This window comes from Oxyura jamaicensis, chromosome 13 (assembly GCF_011077185.1).
Source record: "Oxyura jamaicensis isolate SHBP4307 breed ruddy duck chromosome 13, BPBGC_Ojam_1.0, whole genome shotgun sequence".
Classification (NCBI taxonomy): Eukaryota; Metazoa; Chordata; class Aves; order Anseriformes; family Anatidae; genus Oxyura; species Oxyura jamaicensis.
Genome location: NC_048905.1, coordinates 3,628,556 through 3,650,615, shown reverse-complemented (window position 1 = coordinate 3,650,615; position 22,060 = coordinate 3,628,556). Strand labels below are relative to the sequence as shown.

General features: G+C 37.9%; 1 protein-coding gene across 10 annotated transcripts in view; it reads right to left on the bottom strand.

Moving 5' to 3' along the window:
• Nucleotides 1-22,060, bottom strand: part of TENM2 (teneurin transmembrane protein 2) — an 823,338-nt gene that overhangs the window by 458,171 nt on the left and 343,107 nt on the right. For all 10 annotated transcript variants that reach the window (XM_035338985.1, XM_035338975.1, XM_035338974.1 and 7 more), the window contains one exon: nucleotides 11,245-11,520. In XM_035338985.1, coding sequence (XP_035194876.1) covers nucleotides 11,245-11,520 — 276 coding nt within the window. The remainder of the gene's footprint in view (nucleotides 1-11,244; nucleotides 11,521-22,060) is intronic.

The window sequence follows — 22,060 nt, the reverse complement described above, 5'->3', positions numbered from 1 at the left end:
GAGGAGACGGATGAGGAGTTCTACAGGCAGCTGGCAGAAGTTGTGAAATCGTCAGCGCTGGTTCTCGTGGGGGACTTCAACTTCCCTGACATATCGTGGAAGCACAACACAGCCCAGAGGAAGCAGTCTAGGAGGTTTCTGGAGAGTGTGGAAGATAGCTTCCTGACGCAGCTGGTTAGTGAGCCTACCAGGGGTGGCGCCCCGCTAGACCTTCTCTTCACTAACAGAGAAGGACTGGTGGAGGATGTGATTGTCGGGAGCTGTCTTGGGCAGAGTGACCATGAAATGGTGGAGTTCTCTATTCTTGGCAAGGCCAGGAAGGGGACCAGTAAAACCACTGTATTGGACTTTCGGAGGGCTGACTTTGTGCTGCTGAGGACACTGGTTGGTAGAGTCCCTTGGGAGGCGGTTCTGAAGGGCAGAGGAATCCAGGAAGGCTGGGCGCTCTTCAAGAGTGAAATCTTAACGGCGCAGGAACGGTCTGTCCCCACGTGCCCAAAGACGAGCTGGCGGGGAAGAAGACCAGCCTGGCTGAACAGAGAATTGTGGCTTGAGCTTAGAAGAAAAAAGAGGGTTGATACTCTTTGGAAAAGTGGGCAGGCCACTAGGGAGGACTATAAGGATATCGCGAGGCTGTGCAGGGACAAAATTAGAAAAGCCAAAGCTCATCTGGAGCTCAATCTGGCTACTGCCGTTAAAGGTAACAAATGATGTATTTATAAATACATCAACACAAAAAGGAGGACTAAGGAGAATCTCCATCCTTTACTGGATGCGGGGGAAAACTTAGTTACAAGAGATGAGGAAAAGGTGGAGGTGCTTAATGCCTTCTTCACCTCAGTCTTTAACAGCAATACCGGTTGTTCTCTGGATACCCAGTACCCTGAACTGGTGGAAGGGGATGGGGAGAGAGATGTGGCCCTCACTATCCATGAAGAAATGGTTGGTGACCTGCTACGGCACTTGGATGTGCACAAGTCGATGGGGCCGGATGGGATCCACCCAAGGGTACTGAGAGAACTGGCAGAGGTGCTGGCCAAGCCGCTTACCATCATTTATCGGCAGTCCTGGCTATCCGGGGAGGTCCCAGTTGACTGGCGGCTAGCAAATGTGACGCCCATCTACAAGAAGGGCTGGAGGACTGACCCGGGAAACTACAGGCCTGTCAGTTTGACCTCAGTGCCAGGGAAGCTCATGGAGCAGATTATCTTGAGAGTCATCACACAGCACTTGCAGGGCAAGCAGGCGATCAGGCCAAGTCAGCATGGGTTTATGAAGGGCAGGTCCTCCTTGACGAACCTGATCTCCTTCTATGACAAAGTGACACGCTGGGTGGATGAGGGAAAGGCTGTGGATGTGGTCTACCTTGACTTCAGCAAGGCTTTTGACACTGTTTCCCACAGCATTCTCCTCAAGAAACTGGCTGCTCTTGGCTTGGACTGGCGCACGCTTCGTTGGGTTAGAAACTGGCTGGATAGCCGGGCCCAAAGAGTTGTGGTGAATGGAGTCAAATCCAGTTGGAGGCCGGTCACTAGTGGCGTTCCCCAGGGCTCGGTGCTGGGGCCGGTCCTCTTCAATATCTTCACTGATGATCTGGACGAGGGGATCGAGTGCACCCTCAGCAAGTTTGCAGACGACACCAAGTTAGGTGCATGTGTCGATCTGCTCGAGGGTAGGAAGGCTCTGCAGGAGGATCTGGAGAGGCTGCACCGATGGGCCGAGGTCAACTGCATGAAGTTCAACAAGGCCAAGTGCCGGGTCCTGCACCTGGGGCGCAACAACCCCAAACAGAGCTACAGGCTGGGAGATGAGTGGTTGGAGAGCTGCCAGGCAGAGAAGGACCTGGGAGTGATGGTTGATAGTCGGCTGAATATGAGCCAGCAATGTGCTCAGGTGGCCAAGAAGGCCAACAGCATCCTGGCCTGTATAAGAAACAGTGTGGCCAGCAGGGCCAGGGAGGTGATCGTCCCCCTGTACTCGGCTCTGGTGAGGCCGCACCTCGAGTACTGTGTTCAGTTTTGGGCCCCTCACTACAAGAAGGACATGGAGGCGCTCGAGCGAGTCCAGAGAAGGGCTACGAAGCTGGTGAGGGGCCTGGAGAACAAGTCCTACGAGGAGCGGCTGAAGGAGCTGGGCTTGTTCAGCCTGGAGAAAAGGAGGCTCAGGGGTGACCTTATCGCTCTCTACAGGTACCTCAAGGGAGGCTGTAGCGAGGTGGCGGTTGGTCTGTTCTCCCATGTGCCTGGTGACAGGATGAGGGGGAATGGGCTTAAGTTGCGCCAGGAGAGTTTTAGGTTGGATGTTAGGAAGAACTTCTTTACCGAAAGGGTTGTTAGACACTGGAACGGGCTGCCCAGGGAAGTGGTGGAGTCACCATCCCTGGAGGTCTTTAAAAGACGTTTAGATGTAGAGCTTAGGGATATGGTTTAGTGGGGACTGTTAGTGTTAGGTCAGAGTTGGACTTGATGATCTTGAGGTCTCTTCCAACCTAGAAATTCTGTGATTCTGTGATTCTGTGACACACAGTTCTGCTGCTTAGTTGTATAAATTATTTTCCATAAGGCCACTTTTTCTTGCCACAGCTTTATACACTTAACAGAAGAGGTAGTGTTTAAAAGAGTACCTCTTCCAAAACTCAATGTTTTTTAACACAAGAATGCAGAAGATCACAGCAATGGCACCCTCTGGTGACAAGCAGTAACACATTATAATGAGATAAATTATTCATCCTGGAAGAACATTGAAAGCTACTGCTTCCTGTAAACCTACTGGAAGGCACTCCCATAGCAAATCACAAAATGCAGGTATTTTTAAGAACAGCTATAACTAGGTTTCAATAGCAGACAATTTTACTGAAAAGGGAAACTCTTCTAATTACTTCAATTTCTCCATTAACTTCATATTTTCATTTTATGGATTCTATTCTAATAAGATGTTCTTTAACCATCAAAGACTAAGTTGACAAGCCATTAATCATAAATAGTCCTCTATTTTTACAGTATACGGTATTTCATGTTCACATATGGTTAGGATTTCAGCATGTTACCTGCAGTGCTACCAACAGTTTTTGAAATGTTGAAAAATATAGATAAGAGGTCTTTAAACCAAGACTTAAGCAACTGTTTTGGAAGTGGACAAACTGCTCATAAGAAGCCTTTAACATGAGTTGAGAGGCAGAACTTCAGCCTTTCTGTAACACTGCCAATCAACTCTACAGTTCCTTAAAGAAAAAACGTCAGAGTGTCAGCAATTTCCAATGCTACAGAAAGACTGAACAGATATACAAAAGTATTCCCCTTTTCAATGTCAAGAAAGTGGACTGTTGTATAATGTGTAAAAGCTTAAATTGTCTTCAGAAACTTGTCGTTAATCCATGAGAGATATAGTGAAATTACAAGTAAAAAGAACAGTTGATTTCCAGATTGCTTGTAACATATTTGACAGAAGTCCAATTCTGCAAACAGTTGAGTAACAAATCATAGGTAAAGATAGGTAAAATTCTCGAATTAGATTTCCTCTCCTCGGATTTAAGGAATGTAACTTAAGGCACATCTATGTTATTTACTACTTAAGAATTACTTTTTTTTTTTTTTTTTTTTTTTTTAATAAAAGAGTAAAGTAATAACATGAAATCTCTCTTAAAACTCAGTGATTATGGAATTATGTTTTCAACAAGCTCTGTTTATTCTAATAGATGCATATATTAAAACTTCTGCATTAAAAAAGTTAGGATATAATTTCCTATCCATTTTCTAACTGAGTATCATTTATTTCTGAATAGGCTGTTATATTTAAACATAAGAGTAACAATCATATCAAATATATGGTCTTAAACAACTTGCCAGAGTGCTTGAAATGAACAATGCCCACAGTGCAAACACAAAATACATCAAATGGAATATTTAGTAACAGCATTAATACTTAAACGTGTGTAGTTATACATGTATGGCAAATAAGTATTCACTGTCCATGCACACTAAGTCCATTGGTCAGACTCAGGCAAAGCTCCATAAATGAAGGGTTGGCTAGAAAACGTATTATGTACCTTGGCCTAATTACGTGCTTATCAGTGAAATATGCACGTCTTTGTAATTAGGAAGACTATTAATAGTGGGATATGCTACACGAACAAAGGTGCCGATATCTGGCTTGATCCATTTGGAGGAAGCTTTTGGTAAAATTTCACAGCTTTTTGAAAGAGAAGACTTAAATTCAATGCATAGTTTCTTGTGATGCGTGCTTCATCTTACAAGGAAAATGTAAAATACGCATATTTTTATGTTTCACTCTGATAAATTTTGTTTAACAACGTGCACAGCCAAACCTTCCTGCAATGGTTTTATCGCTCATCAGCCACTCACAATGAATTCATTACCAAGCTGGATTAATGTTATCAGATACACATTTCTGTTATGGGAAAGTATAAAAAGGCATTATTCTAATTCAGTTATACTTTGAACAAAGGTACTGCTGCTTGCTTGCTTAAGTGACCTATATTATCTAAGTTAGCTTTACTAAAACTAGTAATTGACAAACTGAATGATGTGCTATAATGAAATTCTTAAAAATATAGTTTCATCATTTCTCTCTAGTACATGGAAAGGCTCATAATTAAAATATTAATTGAAAAATCACAAGGTTATGTTGAGATAGTTTTTTTTGAAAAAGCTCTCAGTGTTGTAACCTTCACACGATAATGTAGATAAAGTTGCACGTAAAAGCTCTTCCCTCGTGTTCAGGAGAACTAGATTACAGTTAGCCTCCACAGTTTATGAACCCAGCTGCTGGAGTATTTTCCGGGTAGCCTTAATTCACCAGCATATATTTCAATTTTCCTCCATTTCTTGGCTAAATACTTGACTTCATTTCCCTTGCCTCAACTCCTAGATGCTTTGGTTCATGCAATTACGCAGGGGGCAGTCAGGCACTCCAAATAAGTCACTCCAAAGATCAAAACTGCAAAATGGGAAACAGCTTCAGCAAGGTTGTGCTGTAGTATATAGATAGAACACAAAATGGTCAGGCCCAGCAGCTCAAATGGGCATTTAATGTGCCAGAGGTACTGAAATGCCTGACACCTGAGATAAATGAAAGTTTACAAATTTTACAGACACTGAAGACCTGACTTGAATGGCAAGATGACTATTGCTAGCAAGATCTTATCACACCATGTATAAGGAATTTATTTATTTTTAATACTTCATCCATTTCTCCTATAATATGGAGGGCTAGAAACATACCTACTTCCAGAAGAATAAAACCTGGGATGACAGTGTACATCTCTCTTTGGTGAACATTCAACTGAATGGAAAATACGATCTCTGCCAAATAACTGAATCTCAGCTACAAGCCACAGAACACCGAGGTGGCACTATTTACTCCCCCTTATTATTTAGGTCACCTGAGCATAGATGCCACTGTTGCCACATCTGCATCCTAACTCTCTAGAGTATCACCAAACACCAAGTTCTGGGTAGCATTTATTTATCTCTTTTGTTATACCTGCATTATTAGTAGTACTTTCATCTCAACATCCCAGTGGTCTACACTAGAGTGTTGCTGGGCAATATTAAAATTGTAACAAGTGTTTAAGATTGTATATACTGTCATTTCATGTTCCTGTCTTGCACAAGGCTTCAAAGTTTACCACTACTACATGCCCACTTTTGTCCTTAACCCTGTCATTTAGCCTTCTCCTGCACTGAAAGCATAAGCCACTTACCTGGATAAAATTATTGATATGTCTGTAAAAGTAGTTTCCTAATAGAGGAACTGACTAGGAGGAACAACTTCCTATAAGAAGTGGCCTAAGGTGTTGAGATTACATCAAAACTGGATCCACTTAAGCAACTGAGTGTTGATACCATGGCTTAATGATTTCTAAAATGACACTTATAAAGCACTTGACATGCCGTCAACTAAAGAAGAGGTGAAGTATACCCATGCACAAGCTAACTGCCCAAGCACTCTTCCTTCAGAAGCCTAGTTGCTATATGATGTACATGATTCCATTTCATTTAAATCTCATTCAGTACCTTTGGACCATCTGGACACCTTTAAGCTATCACACAATCATGGTGGCTCTTCCTCTCTCTTCTCTGTCCCTCCTGCTATTTCCAAGCTGCCTGGGTGGATCTGTGAGGCAAACGGGCACAACATTCCCAGCTAGAGCGATAATCTCAGTTGTTTAGCACAACCATGAAACCTACAGCAAGTATGTTTACATACACTAAGCAGCTGCCCTGATTCTTGCACACACAGATACACTACCTCAAAATGACAAGGATATTATTTTTTTTTCCTAGCTCATCTTGAGACTTCACAGATCTGCTCCTACTCAATCCTGTTTAAGCAACTCATTTTAACAAGAAAAGTACTTCCCATAGGCCACAGTGTATATTTGTCAATAGAAACATTTAGGAAGCAAGTTCAAGTCCAACTTTTTAAACCCAAACAGAATTCTGTTGTCAGGAAGATTAAAACCTTCTACTTTCAAACTGGTCTAATTACTTACAGACATTATTGGGCATAAGACAAAATCAGAATCTTCTGAAGAGTAGAATCACAGTTTCACCATAACCTTTTCTGCAAATTATGAAGTGTGAAATAGAACACTGAATAAAAATTTAAATAAGAAAACTTTGAGAACAACATGTCAAAATTTAAACAGTGAAAATAAGAAAATAAACTCCTTAGCTGTCATCTGATGGTCTGATGCTTCTGTACACTACTCTGATGTGGTGGTATCTTTTCTTTTCCATCCTAAGCTAATAAAACCCTGGAACAAGCCCAGAATATACTGCTCATAAAACTAAAACAACAATAAAATAGGAGATTAGTCTGAATAATTGTATTGATTTTTTAATATTTACTTCACATATGTGTTTGAGAAATTACTATATGAAATCACCACTGAAAACTTCATAGAACAACAAAAAAAGGAAAATAGTTTCCCTTTTCCCCCCTTAAAAATTAATCATAAGTACAACAAAAGTACAGTTTCTCATATTTTATCTTACAATTTTTCCTACTTCATTCTACCTTAATACCTCTACAATAAAAACCACCAATGTGATAAAGGAAAAATGGAAGCAGAATTAATCATCACTAGTATGTCTAGTGTAGTGCTTGTTGGTGGATATTGAACCTGAATATCATTTCTCTGTGAAGCATCCCACAATGCATTCCCATGCAACTTGAATCCTTACACTGAGTGCTGGAGACCAGCTATCTTCCAAAGGGAAGATCTCCAGGAAAGATGAAGTAAGGAAAGTGAAAGAGTATAGCATTACTCGATTCAACAGCAGGACTCTCTAGGTTCAACCAAATAAAGTACCCCTGTTCCGTACATCACCAGGTACAGCTGGGCTATCAATACAGATTTTTTGCTGTATATTCAGAAAGATTTGCTTTACTTAGGCTTTATCTACAAAGAGCTACCAAAATCAGTGTTTAATACTGGATGCAAAACATGCACAGATTACCACGTGTACCACATAGTAGATAGAATGTTGAAACATTTCCCTTGTTTTGTAGAAGGTTGAGATTGCTTTCTTTTATTCCTGTTCATTCTTGCCTTACTGCTCAACTCACAGTCACTACTGGTAAAATAAAAGCATTCTTTGATCATCTTTTTTTTGCTCTATTTTAATGAAATGGTTTCACTCCTGAACACTCTCCGTCTCCTCCTAGATATTTTTTTTTCTGACAAACAAATGCAAAGAAGAAACTGTTTGATATTATATCAGTGTTGAAATCTCACAGTAAACATTTTATGTTATGTCCCATTCTATCAGTAGTACTATCCATTATATCTAATAATGGTGCTAATACAAAAAGAGCCAAACAACCTTCCAGGAAAATAAAGTCACCTATGCTGATGGAAGTATCCACTATTACAGAGGTTTTCTCTTGTACAACAGTATAATTAGTCTGATTTAAACCCGTATCAAATGAAGTCCTCCATGCAGATTTTTTTTTGGTCTATTAGTTCAGCACTCACCTATTACTGAAATGTACTCTTACGTGTTACTTTCCCATTCTCCTTTCTCCTACTTGGGATTATGTCTCCTACTTTGGGATTATGTCTATTATACTAGAGGAACTCTCTAGTATATCCCCTACACATTGTATTTGTGGGTGTCCAGAAATAACTGTCTCCACAAAGCTAGCACACAACATCAGTGGAGACCTAATTGACAATTTACATTTGGACGTATCGCAAAAACATCAATTTACTTAAATCACACAATGCAACAAATCATGCTGTATAATAATTTGGTGACAGATTTGCTCTTAAATATTCACACCACTATGTCTAAAGAAGAGATCAGCAGATAGAGATTGCAGTAACAGTTGCAAGATCGGGTAAGAATTTTGAGCGTCATCAGACTTGTGAAAAAGTGTGTTCCTCCTCAAACTGCATCTTCAATAACCTGTTTTGCTACAAATAATTTTAGTGTACCATGCAAAAGAGTGATTTTAATGAGTTTACATTATTCCAATTCATCCATAAGCATTTTAAACAGGCTGCTATTTTGGGGTTCACACAATTCTAATCTATGATCAAATGAAACCATACCGAATCTAGAAATGCAGAAAATCATCAAAAGCTTTGTGAATAGATCAGTATTGGCACAACATGATATTGTCAGAACAATTTTTAGAGATTAAGCCTCCTCTAGGCTACTTGGAGATGTACAAAAAGTGACAAAATCTATATAATACTGCAAGAAAAGTGAATGGTTTTGTTGTTTTGTTTTCCCCAAAAATACAACGATATAAATTGCAATATTATCTCAATACTAAAAAAAAAAAAAAAAAAAAAAAAAAAAAAAAAAAACCTTTTGGAGTTCAACTACTGTTTTGTAACAGAATATTACAACCATAGCAGGGGAAAACACTTCAATAGTACTTTAAATATATTCAGTGAAGTGTATGCATCATGAGTTCCTTCTAATATTGCTAGGCATAAATGGATAAAACCTCGTACCAAGAAAGGTCCCATTTTATGCCAGTATCCTGCAGATGTGAAACAACATCAGAAAGTGAATTTCTCTTGAAATACAAATTCTTGTTACTCTTCAAGATGAATACCTAGCAGGTTATTGATCTGCTTCTGAAGGACATAGCTTTTATTATGTTGGAAACCACTGCTGGGCACAAGCATAAGAAATTAATGACAGTTTTGTAAGTGTCCACACCGTGGTGCTGAACCAGTGGGGCAACTGTCAATCTATATGATAATACATCCCAAAACTTCATAAAGTCAGTGATGTGAAAAAACATTGATTGTTGAGCTAACCAGGATTTGTGAGAGAGCAAGACTAAAAAGTTTACTGAAGTTAACACCTCTGTGTATATGATAGTTGTTCCATACTAGCATGTTATTTTTAAACAATCAAACATAAATGCTAATCATAAGAGCCTTGCCAAGTAAAAATGAATTCCACACACTAGTTTGTTTCTCGCATGCTCTTTTATCATGTCCTCCTTTCTTTTATTAACATCATTGTTAGAAAGATTACCTGTTCAAAACGGATTCACTGCACTCTATTTCCAATTACTTAGTAATTCATTTACTCTATGGAGGAAAACGAAATGCAAGTAAACAGACTCATTCTTTCATCAACCTCTGCAACATTATGCAAGTAGGTCCTGAAATTAAATTTTCTCAGACAAAAGGTGTGGCATGGTGCTTCCATAGAAGTAGAGACAAACTGCCAGTCATCTACAGATACATGAATTCATGCTATAGAAATGAATTCTAATTATTTTGTAATGCCAGAATTTCATTAGTCAGTTTTTTATTTTATTTGACATAATATGCAGTGGCCTTATCAAAACTTTACTGAAGTCAATGGAAATTGTCCTATTTTCTGTGAATGGCACTAATTAATTAACCAGTCAGATTCTTTTTTAAAATACTGGCTTCCTCGTATCCACTCATGCTAGTAAATATATGTTTCCTCTTTGGTTTTGATGAAGAGATATATCCTGTTATGCCTACAGAGAGGAGATATTACTTGAAGATTCAATTTAAAACAGAAAAAAAAAAAATGTATGCTCTTGCAAACAAAATCAATTGCACTTCTCTGAACTATTTTCAATCAATATAGAAAGTGTAACTCAGTTTTCCCTTGTTTTCTTTAACAAGCAATTGCTTGTGCTTCCAGTGCCCGTCACAGCCCTGTTTTGCTGAAATGGAGACAACTCTCACTGAACATGGGGAGGTGCCTAAAATAAACATGAAAAAAAATCCTCCTCTAAGCAGAGCAATAGCATGCGACAAATTAAATTTTGTCTTAAATAATATGTGCAGCTGACAGCTGGTTACACTGGCTAGTATTACCTGCCTGAACATCTGCTCCAGGGATACACGGTTAGGGAGATGCCCCTTCAGCTTCTCAAAATGGCAAACATCAAACCCTCGAGTTACTAAGCTGAGTTTGCACCTTCATTAGGAGGGAGGATCTTCCCAGGATAGAGAAGAAATGATTGGAAATCCATTCTTAACATTTTTCCTCTTTAATTTAGTTTAAAAAAAATGCAGGCACAGAAAACTTGCCTAGTAAAAACTTTTAGTAGATCCATATGAAGAACATGAATAAGGGCTGTATGCATTTGAAAGGACAGCTGGCTTCATTGAGTTTTTCATCAACCACTGGCTAGGTGTTTTGTCACCAATGACTCTTGTATTGTGTAAAGTTCCTTTCTTATGAACTTAACCTATGCTAAATATAAATACTTCGCCTCAGTACGATGCATAGGTTTGCTTTCTAAAAGCCCTTAATACTTACCAGTAAGCAAATAGCAAATAAATAAATAAAAAAAAAATCAAAACCTCATGAGAAAACACAAAAAAAATAAATCTGATTGTTACAAATGTGCACCATTGTTACAGCTATTAGTATATTGTAGATTAATATTATTTCAAGTTTTCTATAAAAATCACATGAGAAAGTTTTTAATAAATTTCTTCCTGTTTCTCATCATCATTAAGTTTAATTTAATGTACTTGGAGCACAAACTTCTGTGCAAGATAATTGCCTGAACAGTAAATTGTACGATAAAGCAATATATATCAAATTACATAATATACATGTAAAAGTGTTTCCTGATATTGATGTCAAAAAAAAAGAAACAAAAGTGAAATAACCATCTTTAAAGGAATACTCAACTGTTTTTCACTATGATTACATTCTTATGTATGCACATTAAGAATATATTGAACAAAAGGCCTACCGTTTTCCTCATCTGACTTATTTTCGTTGTCGGAGTCGGTGAGCGTGAGAGCCGAGTTTTCGCGACTTGACAGACCGGAACTTCGCCTGGATTTGATCCCTCTTCCCCACAGCCTGATAGCATGCTCTGGTGACATTCCTCCCTCTGTGTCCGAGTCGGCATCAGAGCCAGTGCTCAAGGAATAGCCTTGGTGGAGTATTCCTATGTCCGAGCAGTAGCCACTTCGATGGGGAGAGGGCTCACAAATTCCTAGTTCTGCAAGGGTGAAGTTTGTTCCTAGAAAGGCAATTACAGACAACTAAATAATTTTAAATCTTGGGGATCTAATTTAAGTTTCAGAATAACAGAACTTTTTAATTTTTCTTAATTATGATGTTTGCTAAGGCTTTGTAATGAATTGCATAGAGAGATCTCTGGTGCAAATATCTAGCAAGACTTACCGAAAACACACTGAATATACTTGAAATGGATGAAATACACAAAACAAGGGTAGATTTTAAGTTACTTATCCCTACTATTTTGGCCCCAAATAATTTATTGCTTACATATGTGATTAATGTAAAGCTCATGACAAGTGACAGCAACATGACTTGCTTTATGTTACATATCTAACCTTGTATTTGCAGGACCAGAGCCTTAGCCTTGAGGTTAGAGAAAGAAGCTCTGTTTCTCATGCAAGACATGAGCCTTCCAGAGAGATAGGAATCTTTAGTTCTAACTTTCCTACAGTTTCCTATTTCATAGAAAATAAGTACACATTTGGAAAAAGAGTTCACAGAGCCGAGGATCACTTGAAAGAATGCAAATCTATCAGTAATGAAACAGAAATCTTGTCACCAGTTTTGCGTTTTTATACTGGGTGAGATTGGTAGTTTAAATATCTGCTATAGAAATTGAAACATATCTCAATTATTGTAATTGCTTTCTACCTTTATTCATCATATTCAGTAAGAAAGCATACATTAACACCAAAATATAGAGGTCACTGGGTTTAAAGGCAAAATGTTCAGGATCAAAATCAAAACAAGACATTTAGCACTTAATAACAACACAGTGGACAGTCATATGCATTTTTAAGGCACATGGAGTCCCCCAGGGTTGTCAGAAAGTATAGACTTACTGGTTGATGTCTGCTTATGTATTTTCTTCCTATGTGAAAGAACACGACTGTAAAGAACTGCATGTGGAAATATGCTCTGTCTCTAAGGCTTTCTAGGTTTTTGAAAGGCATAGTAATTTTGGCTTCATTACAATGGGCTACAAATGAAAAATTAGGACAGAATGAAGTGACTTGCAGTATAGCTGACAATAATTTAATTCACAATGAAACTACATCTGTAGTCTGTGTTTCTACAATGGTATTTGCATTTTGTCCAAAAGCAGTTTATATTTTCTCCTCTTCCCCTACATGTTCACCAGAATGATGCTGTATAATGGAAGTTCATACACTAAGTAAAAAACATACCTAAGTGTCTTCCATTAATAAAGACATATAATCAATTTGGTTTATTTATTTAAATATCACAACTTCCTTCTCGGTTCATTTCTTTACGTCAGCCCTCTGGTCTCATATCCAGCTGTTGAATTGCTTTGGATACGGGACACTTTCATAGATCTACAGAAAGTAAAACTAGGCCCTACTCAACTTTTATAGCTACAGCTCCTCAGTTAGGGAAGGTGATGGGTTTCTTCTCCTCGAAAACTGAGCTATGTCTTCACCCAGTGATGGCTAGACAGGAACACCAAGCACAAGGAGAGGGAAGGCATGTTTTCCTTCACCCCTGGGTAAACCAGTACATGGGCCAGCAGCAAGAGAGTGGCCAAAAAGTAACAATGATCAGATGCTTCTAGCAAAACAAAGCATTCATTAGCAGTATTTAAAAATAGTACGGAAAGGCTGACATTAAAAAATGACAGCTCTCATCAACACCAAATTAAACCAAACACTCCTAGTCAGGAGTACATTTTAATTTGCTTTCCAATTTCTAATCTAGTAATCTTAAATTCAGTGTTTTTTTTCATCAGGAATGAACTGAACAGTTCTAAGTATGAGCCTAAGTGCACATCAGTCCAGAGTTTTATTGTTGTTTTAAAGAACCGTACCATGACACTTGGAAGAAACAATTATTTTTAAAAGAAAATGTGAAACTTCATCAGGTGCAATTTCAGTAGAACATATTTAACAAAAATAGCTAATGATATTCTTGGTTTTGCCATATTAGCAAGCCAAAATTACTCAAAAAAAAGGAAGTCACAATGAACCCAAAATATAAAATATTTATAGAAAAGAATGTGAACTGCAAGCTACTAGCAGTACACTTTCATGCCCACACAGGTAAAGTGCATGCTGACATTAGATACACATCATGAAAGTGAAGCTTTTAAAGTTTTCTTGTTTGCTGGTGGCATAAATGTCTGCAAATACACACCAGTTATGAATATATTAGCTTAATTAAGCTGTTTTACATACTCGGTAAAACAATTTAATGATATTCTGTAGAATTTAACAGCCATTACAAGCCCAGACAATTTCACTCTGATTAGCATTCTGTATTGGCATAAAAAAAAAAAAAAAAATCTAACTATAACATCTGATGCAAAAAGTAATCTTTAGAGAAATTCTTACTTCATTTGTCTGAGGAAAATGGTAAACACACTGCAAGTGGAAGGTAAATACAGTCAGCAGTCATGGAACTCGTTCATCCATTCGAGTTTTGTTATGTGAGAATCTAACAGCTTCCAGAAACATGGATACAAAAATTTGAAAACTGACCAACTTTTAAATGTTACAGAATTGGACAGATCAACTCTAGAACACAAATGGAACCAGCCCACTTACTGAGCCTCTGGAGGAGGATCTTCCATGCTGCTTCTCAGAAATCTCCTCACAGTCTTACAAAAGAGTATCTCAAGCATACCTATTGTAGACACAAAGTATCCTAGAGAGTCCCCGCTTCAGCAAAAAATATTCTTCTCACATGGACTATAAATTCAATTAATTTGAGTTATTAATTTTCACTGTTTGCTTCTGCAAAACCATATTTAGGAGTGTTCTGCAACATGGCACACGATGGCAGAATAACTTGCCCAAGAATCAAATGTTTCCCTTCCTCACTTTCTGACTTGTAATTATTCTTAAATATTAATTCACTGATCTTACGAGTTTTGTCTAAGACCTCACTGAATAGATTTTTACCCATGTGTAACCCAGCTTTTCTTAATTTTACTACATTGTCTCAAAATAGTCACATAAGAACTTGAGATGTTTTTACCATCTTTATACATATACAGATCTTATATAAGGCATTTTTATATATATTTTATAACTAAATATGTATAAATATACCTGTATTTATACCTATCTATACCTGTGTGTACGTATATATTTATATATAGAGAGAGATATACACACACACAGGTATAGATAGGTATAAATACAAATATATGTATATACACACACACCTTCACTCTCATTCATTTTACCTGAAAAACTGATGGCAAAGTTAGAGAAACATTACCATTATGTTCTCTATGCCTCTTCTTGATCTGGATTGTGTTCTCTTACGTGTCTCATTTCCCTGAAACTATCCATATCTCTTGAATAACATATGGACTGCTTTCACTTTGATAATATTTTCTTGCTTGCTCAGCCACAATTGCACATTAAGGGATTCATGGCATTAGTAGACCACTGTGGTAAATACAGATGGAGGATAAGTTTGGCTCTGGAGGCGCTGATATCATTTATCCAATTCATAGCAGAAAGAATCCTACTATTGCTTTGGAATAAAGTATCTTCACACAAACAATGAGAAAATACTTAATCCCTTCCATACTTTCATGCTCAGTGGTGCTGACAGAATACTTCCTGCTGGGATCCTGCTGGCAGCGGGGTCACCACGAACAAGGGCAGCCTTCCTTTCCCCAGTTCCAGTACAAACCACAGCCCCTGGATGCTGGCACGAGGAAACTCAGACCCAGCCTGGCCTGGGGATCCAGCGTCTCCGTCTAGGAGCATCTTCCTCATGGCTCCACAAGGAATTAGGAGACCAAGCAAATCAAGACCTCAAAGAACAAAACCCAGGCAGGCAGGCAGCACCTGGTGTTTGCCGTACCCTGGGAATTCAACTTGTGCTGTTGTGCATTCACAGAGGGAAACCCAAACCATGAGCTGAAGTGCACTACTAGCAGCCAAAGCAGGTAGATGGTTTCTTAGAGTGTTATATACTGCATGCTGTCTCTGGGGCTTGTGAGTAACTCTTGAGATCTGAGAGCTTCATTTGTGAAGTAGGGATGAAATGTGAAGCTGGCATCCATTCTTGCACATTCTGAACCTAAGGGTGTTTTCTAAGTGAAAAGAGTTAAATAACATCTGATCTTTACTGGTTGAAAACTTTCCCTTGAAGACACCACCACCAAAAAAAAAAAAAAAAATTAAAGTGTTTTTTTGTTTGTTTGTTTCTTTGTTTGTTTTTTTCCTTTTTGTATGTAATGGAGCTTACTAGCTTCCATCCCCATTCCCTTCATCTGCACCTGCAAAAATCACTAGACCATATCCCTTAAAGAAAGGCAGTTAATGCCATCTGCTCCCTTAAGGCGTATGTAATCTCTGATGCAAAAATAGATTGGTAGTGTACAGGTTTAGAAGTGTAATATAATGTTGTATACTTCATCATCATGACCATAATCTACATGATGTGAGTCGTCCCTCAATAGAGTAGAAAAGCTTTGTTTTCCTTTTAATTTATGTATGACTAGTATATCTTTCAAGCTCATTTTCTTTTACAACAATTTGGTACATAAGTTATTTAGTATACAAATACTCACTAAAAGTGTGATTAATTCAATGATGTGCAATTCTACTTATCCCAACTAAGACTAAAAAGCATTACCATAAAAGCAAAGGTTATTTTCACCTGACCTCTAGGCAGAGGTCTCATTTGGTTAATTACAAATTATAGGAATTGCCCTTCTGAAGATTAATCTAATCCGGCTGTGATCAGTACAAGATGCCTCAGGGGAAGATATCTGAAACCAGTAATGCAAAGATATGACAAATTCTCCTTCAACACCAGATCAGCAGTTCAAAACTGGGTTAAGTCTAAAATCAAAAGGATAAATATCACTGACATTCTTTGCTACGATAATCAATTTACAAGAAGATCAGATTTTTGTTTTGTTTTGCTTTTTACATTTAAGATATTCCATCCTTTGTCAATTTTTTGGCTATCTTAATTGCTACAATGATTTTTGCTGGCATTAGTACCACTCTTGAATGCCAATCTGTGGTATATGAAGAGGTCATTCTTTTTAATAAACTCTGATGTTCGCTTCTTAATTTTTTCTAAATTCTGGACACATTCATTTATTATAATGACAGGAGAACAGATGATTACAATCTCCTTTTTTTATCCACTTACCGTATATATTTTTAACATTTACCCTTTTACAGATCTTCCTTATCAGATAAACAACTGCTTCTTTTAATCCTTCTTTTATTTCACCCTTTTCAGTAGTATACTTTTCTCACAGTTACACATCTATCATTATAAAATAAATTCCATCTTTCTGGTGGCTTAAATATACTTAAATCAGAAGTACATTTTATGTGCAACATACAGGAATTTTAACCACCTAACCACAATTAATAGCCTCTGTGACCATTGTAATATTTGCAGGAAACATGCCTGGAAAGTTATGTCTGTTAACATTATTGATATATCCCACTTCTGAAGAAAATGCAAATTCCAACAGAAAACCACATGGAAAAGATAAGGTCTTCTTTCTCTGCGATGCCCCCAAGTAGAGGAAATATTCCATGATTCCAGAGGCCAGGTAAGAAAGAGGAGATACTAGCCATACAACTCATCAACATACAGCAGGTTTATGGGCTGCTTCTCCCCTTTAAAACATTCACAATGTGTATTATACAGTATAAACTGAAGTATTTGCCTGGACTCTTTTCCTCACTCTGTATCTATTTTCCCCTAATAGCAGTTCTTTGAGAGCATGGGGAAAGGGTAATATGAGCTCCTGCGGGACAAACGCCACTTGTCGAACTCTAAAACTACTGGAGAACAGTTTCCTTAGAAATTAGAAAATAATAACAAACGAGCTATACTTCATTATAAGTTTTAAAATCCATAGCTAGTGGTTAAAAAACACAGGGCTACCGACATCTGCCTGTTACTGCCTAAGAAGAAGATTTGTAGATGACTTATTTTCATTTAAGGTTATGAAACTCCTGGGTTTGCTAGTCAGGAAAGTCAAACATTTTATCACTACGGCAACGTGAACTTTAACCACTAAGATGATAAATCTTACTTTCACAGAGCACGTTTGTGACAAAGACATCAGGAAATGCTTTACTGAGAAGCATCTGAATATGCCCATCGCTGAGGGGCTGTCACCCAGACATCGCACACACATACACACAAACATAATACCTACTACAATTTAGAAAACATGCAAATTGTGATTTTTTTTTTTGAATTTCTAACACAGTAGTATTCAGACAACAATTTTTTAAATTCAGCAGAAACAGCATGGTTTTCTTAAAAGTGACACACCTTCTGGCAACCTCAGTCCCTTCTGCAGCAAACTGCCTGGCAGCAGCAAACAGAAATCTATACACATATTACAACACATAGTTTGAATTTGAAATATATTTTCTAGCTGCTCTCATCAATGGCAGAAAAATCCTTTAATTGTCTTTTTTATAATCCTCTTTCTGCCTTGCTTCTTTCTGACACGGAGATCCCCAAGCCTAATACCACGATACAGATGTTTCTCTTTTTGACAGTAAGTCTGGTGACAATTATTAATAGAGTAAAAAAATATTAAGGTTTATAAAACCAGGCATCTAACAAGATTTCACTCTAGCTCACAATATTAAATAGTCTTCAGTTCTGCGGCCATATACTATGTTTGTAATATACTATATTGTATCTTCAGTGACTGCGGGGTTACTCTCATGTCTTTTATCCTTCCTCATTCAATCTTTATATACCACATCAGGAACAAAATATTAATTACTTCATACAATTTTTTGCAGGCATGCTGAATGTAGTCTCTGAGAACATCTCAAACACTACATAAGTACCTTCACCTCCTCGGGAGATGAACTTTTCTCACTCCCATGTAATAGCTTTTAAGCTATGGAAAGAGAGACCAGAGCAAGCTCTTCCCAGGGCACGCAGTAGTTCTGGCAGAACTCCACCTAAAGCTTAGCTACAGCGGTAATTCTTCAGGGTAATATTTGACTTTCCAAGGTAGTCTTTCAATCACTGTTAACTTCCTAGCTTTTCCAAGCACTGAGGAGGAAGTAAAAGGAGAATAGCTTCACTTACTACCACAGGATGTGTTATTCCTCCAGATGTGCCCGTTCTGGAGGAGACAGGAGGGTGCAGGCAATTGCATAAGCGAGTGCTGGGCTCTCCTGTGCTCTGTCTGGGCACACTCCTCTTGCTCCTTGCTGAGCAAGTGCCAGCAGAAAGCAAGCTCAGAGCAGAGCCCCACAGTCGCTGCCTGTGCTGGGGCCGGGCAGCAGGGCATGGAGGCAGCTCCTTGCACACATGCCATCAGCTTTGCAGTCAAACTCAGAACACTGCAGTGAATTTTTGCAACTTCAGCTAAGATGCATAGACAAATCACAGCGAAAACTTTTCCAAACTGAGAATGTCTGATTCAAAGGATGGAAATATTTTGTTTAACCAACAAAATGGTCCCATGATGTTTGCACTGTGAGTACAACAGCGTGTTCTCTCTAACATCATTCTCAGAACTGGTCAGATATTCCTCGTCTGCTTCCAAACAAATCACCTCTATATAGACAGAATTCACAGAAAACTTCAGCCTAAACACTTCAATCTACCCAAGCTCTGAGATCTTATTACAAGAAATGGTAGATCAACACAACTACACCTGACATGCTAACATGCATATAAATTCTTCTTTTCTCAAAGCAACTATTGTCTCCTCCATTAATCTGCATATTTCTAATGAAATGCAACATTTATCATTTAGAAGGCCATGACTGTTCTGTGATCAAAATCAAATAAAACACCCACAGGGCTTTCTGGGCTAACCATGCACAATGCATACCTGTATTTGCATAAGTATGGCCCTTGTCAGGGATGGCTTCCCGGGCAACCTCCAGCAGAAGGAAAAAAACTCTGCTCTGTTTTGCTCTACTCAGTGTCTAGACAGACTATGAGTATGGCCAGTCATCCGACAGAGCTCTAATCTGAGTTCCTGCATTTTTATTTATTTATTTAGTAAAAGTGACAAGAAAACATGGGAAATGTTTGATATTTGAGATTACAACAATATGCTTTTTTTTTTTTTTTTTTTTTCTTTGTGAACAAGACAGGAAATGCTTCCACAGATCTGATAAAAGACATTTTAGCATTCTGAAATCAGTTGTGCCACATTACTCATGTCAAAATACATTGACAGAACTACAAAGTTAACAACTGGGCTGTTGTACAGCAGTGAGGACTAGCACAGACGAATTTCCACATCTTAAAAATACTAAAAACAACCCACAAAAACTTGGGGGGGGGGGGGGAGGGGAGAATGGCAGAAATTCTTTTCTTTTCATCTGTGAAACGAAGCCAACACTTTGCTGTCAAACTGTCATTAACAACTGTCAAAAAGACCCAAATGGCCTCTGTAGTGACAAGTAGTGTATTTGTTGGGATAAAATCTGCACCCATTCCCAGCTGCATATCGTGGTGCCCCAGCAAGAGCACGGTTATCAATTACTACAATTCCCTTCTTACTATTTTTTCCTTGCACAAAATAGCAGAGGAAAAACAGAACAGGAAGCTTCATGGCAAAACAAATGATGTTCTTAAAGTTCCCAACAAAATTCTGTACACTTCCCAGCTCTAGTTTTCTTTTGGAAAAAGAAAAAAGAGCTCTAGCTTTCTTCTTCCACCTATGAAGTGGAATCAGACAACATATTTTCTATTCCCAGTCCAAAATGACTCAACTTATGGAACAGTTTTGTTACGTGTCTGTTTCCTTTCTGGAGATCATGAATTTCTAAATAAAATTCACAACAGAAACACCAAAATTATAAAGAATATTCTGCATTCATGTTCATAAAGCCACAGCTACCAGAGAGGAACACAGAAAGCATTATTTTCAATGTGTTTTTTTTCAAGTTAAACAATGTGCACATCAACACCTGACAATATCTCCTGTTACACAGGTAAATTATCTTCTAACTAAAGGGATATGAACAATGACTCTGTAGAAGATGCAAACTTCAGAGAGGACTGTTTTGAAAACAACATAAAGAGAATGAAGTGCTATGCCAATAGAGAGTAGCTAGCATTCAGTACCTACACTGGCTGTCCATACTTCCGATGTGCAGTTAGGCTCACATGGCATGAAGATACAGACCATGGTACCCACACAATCTAAAATCTAATTTTCCACTTCTACACAGGGTATTGGTCATTTGCATTCCTGTCTAGCTCACAAAGACACCAGTCTTCTATTGCAAAAGCAATCTTGTTATGTCAGAAAAGAACAGAGTTCTCCCTGATCTCCAGAAAAAAAAAAAAAAAAAAAAAAAGAAAAACAAACAAACAAACCCCCAAAAAACACAAAACCCTTTGTTGTCCATAAATATATATATATATGAGTACCTGCGGATAATATCACTGTATGGCTAGTAATCTTCATTGATACATGACTCTGAGTTCAACTATTTGAAAAACCTCTGTGAAAAATCCGTAGGAAACTACCAGGGGATAAATTAGGCTGTGATAATTTGCTGAATTCATGCTAAGCCTTTTATTTTTATGCTGTTAAATCAAGATTTAAAAAGCAACAAAAAATAAACCACCGTTCATGACTTGATAAATAAACTGCGCTCTCAAGGAACAGTACAAGTCAGAGTAATAAGCTTTCATGCCTTCATAACTGTTTAATTGGGAACTCTGGAAAAACCTGAATCAGCTGTCATTACAGATGAAACCTTAATTGTTTTCTTTTATACCTTGCTTCACAAGTTAGGAACATGGATACTCTATATTTTATGAAGGTCCCCAGGCACATATAAAGATTTCTTAGCACTAGCAGCTGTCAGCTGTTTAGTCACAAGGAGCTTCTTCACTGCAAACATCGTCACCTAGAAATAACGGCAATAGAAATTGCATCCTGTACAGTAGAGTAAAATAAGTTTAAACCATTACTTAGGTCAGAACTTCAGTGTTTACATTCAGAATAATGTTGCTCATAATGGGTTTCAGCAATGCCAAAGATGTCAGCCTTTAACTCTGCATTTCTAATCCTGCTAGGAAGACAATCGGAACACCAACGCAATGACTTTGAACAGTGACAAAGAAATCCATCTGAAATGGAAAGAAGAGTTTCTCTGAAATCTCAAACCCTTTAAATGCAACATCATCTGAATTAAAAAACAAAATAAAACAACAACAACAATGTTGAACAAATCCACATGAACTTTATGCCAAACTTAAAGGGTAATGAAATTAAAATCATTTGAGCACTGTAATCTTGAAAAAAAAAACAAAAACAAAAAAAAATACATAACAATCAGGTACCAAGGAAACAGATTAGGTGCTTTGAGACAATATGCCTACTGCAAAACAGACACAACCACAATTTCTGGTATTCATCACTTGCATGCATTTTATGAAGAGGTCCGGAAATGTCTTTATTTATTTGATTGAATTATAAATTGCTTTCAGCTTTTCATTTTTAATCCTAGCAAAATAATTAGTTATTTTCACGGCCAGTCAGTTGTGGTATTATAAATGGAGCAGTTGGCACCAATTCA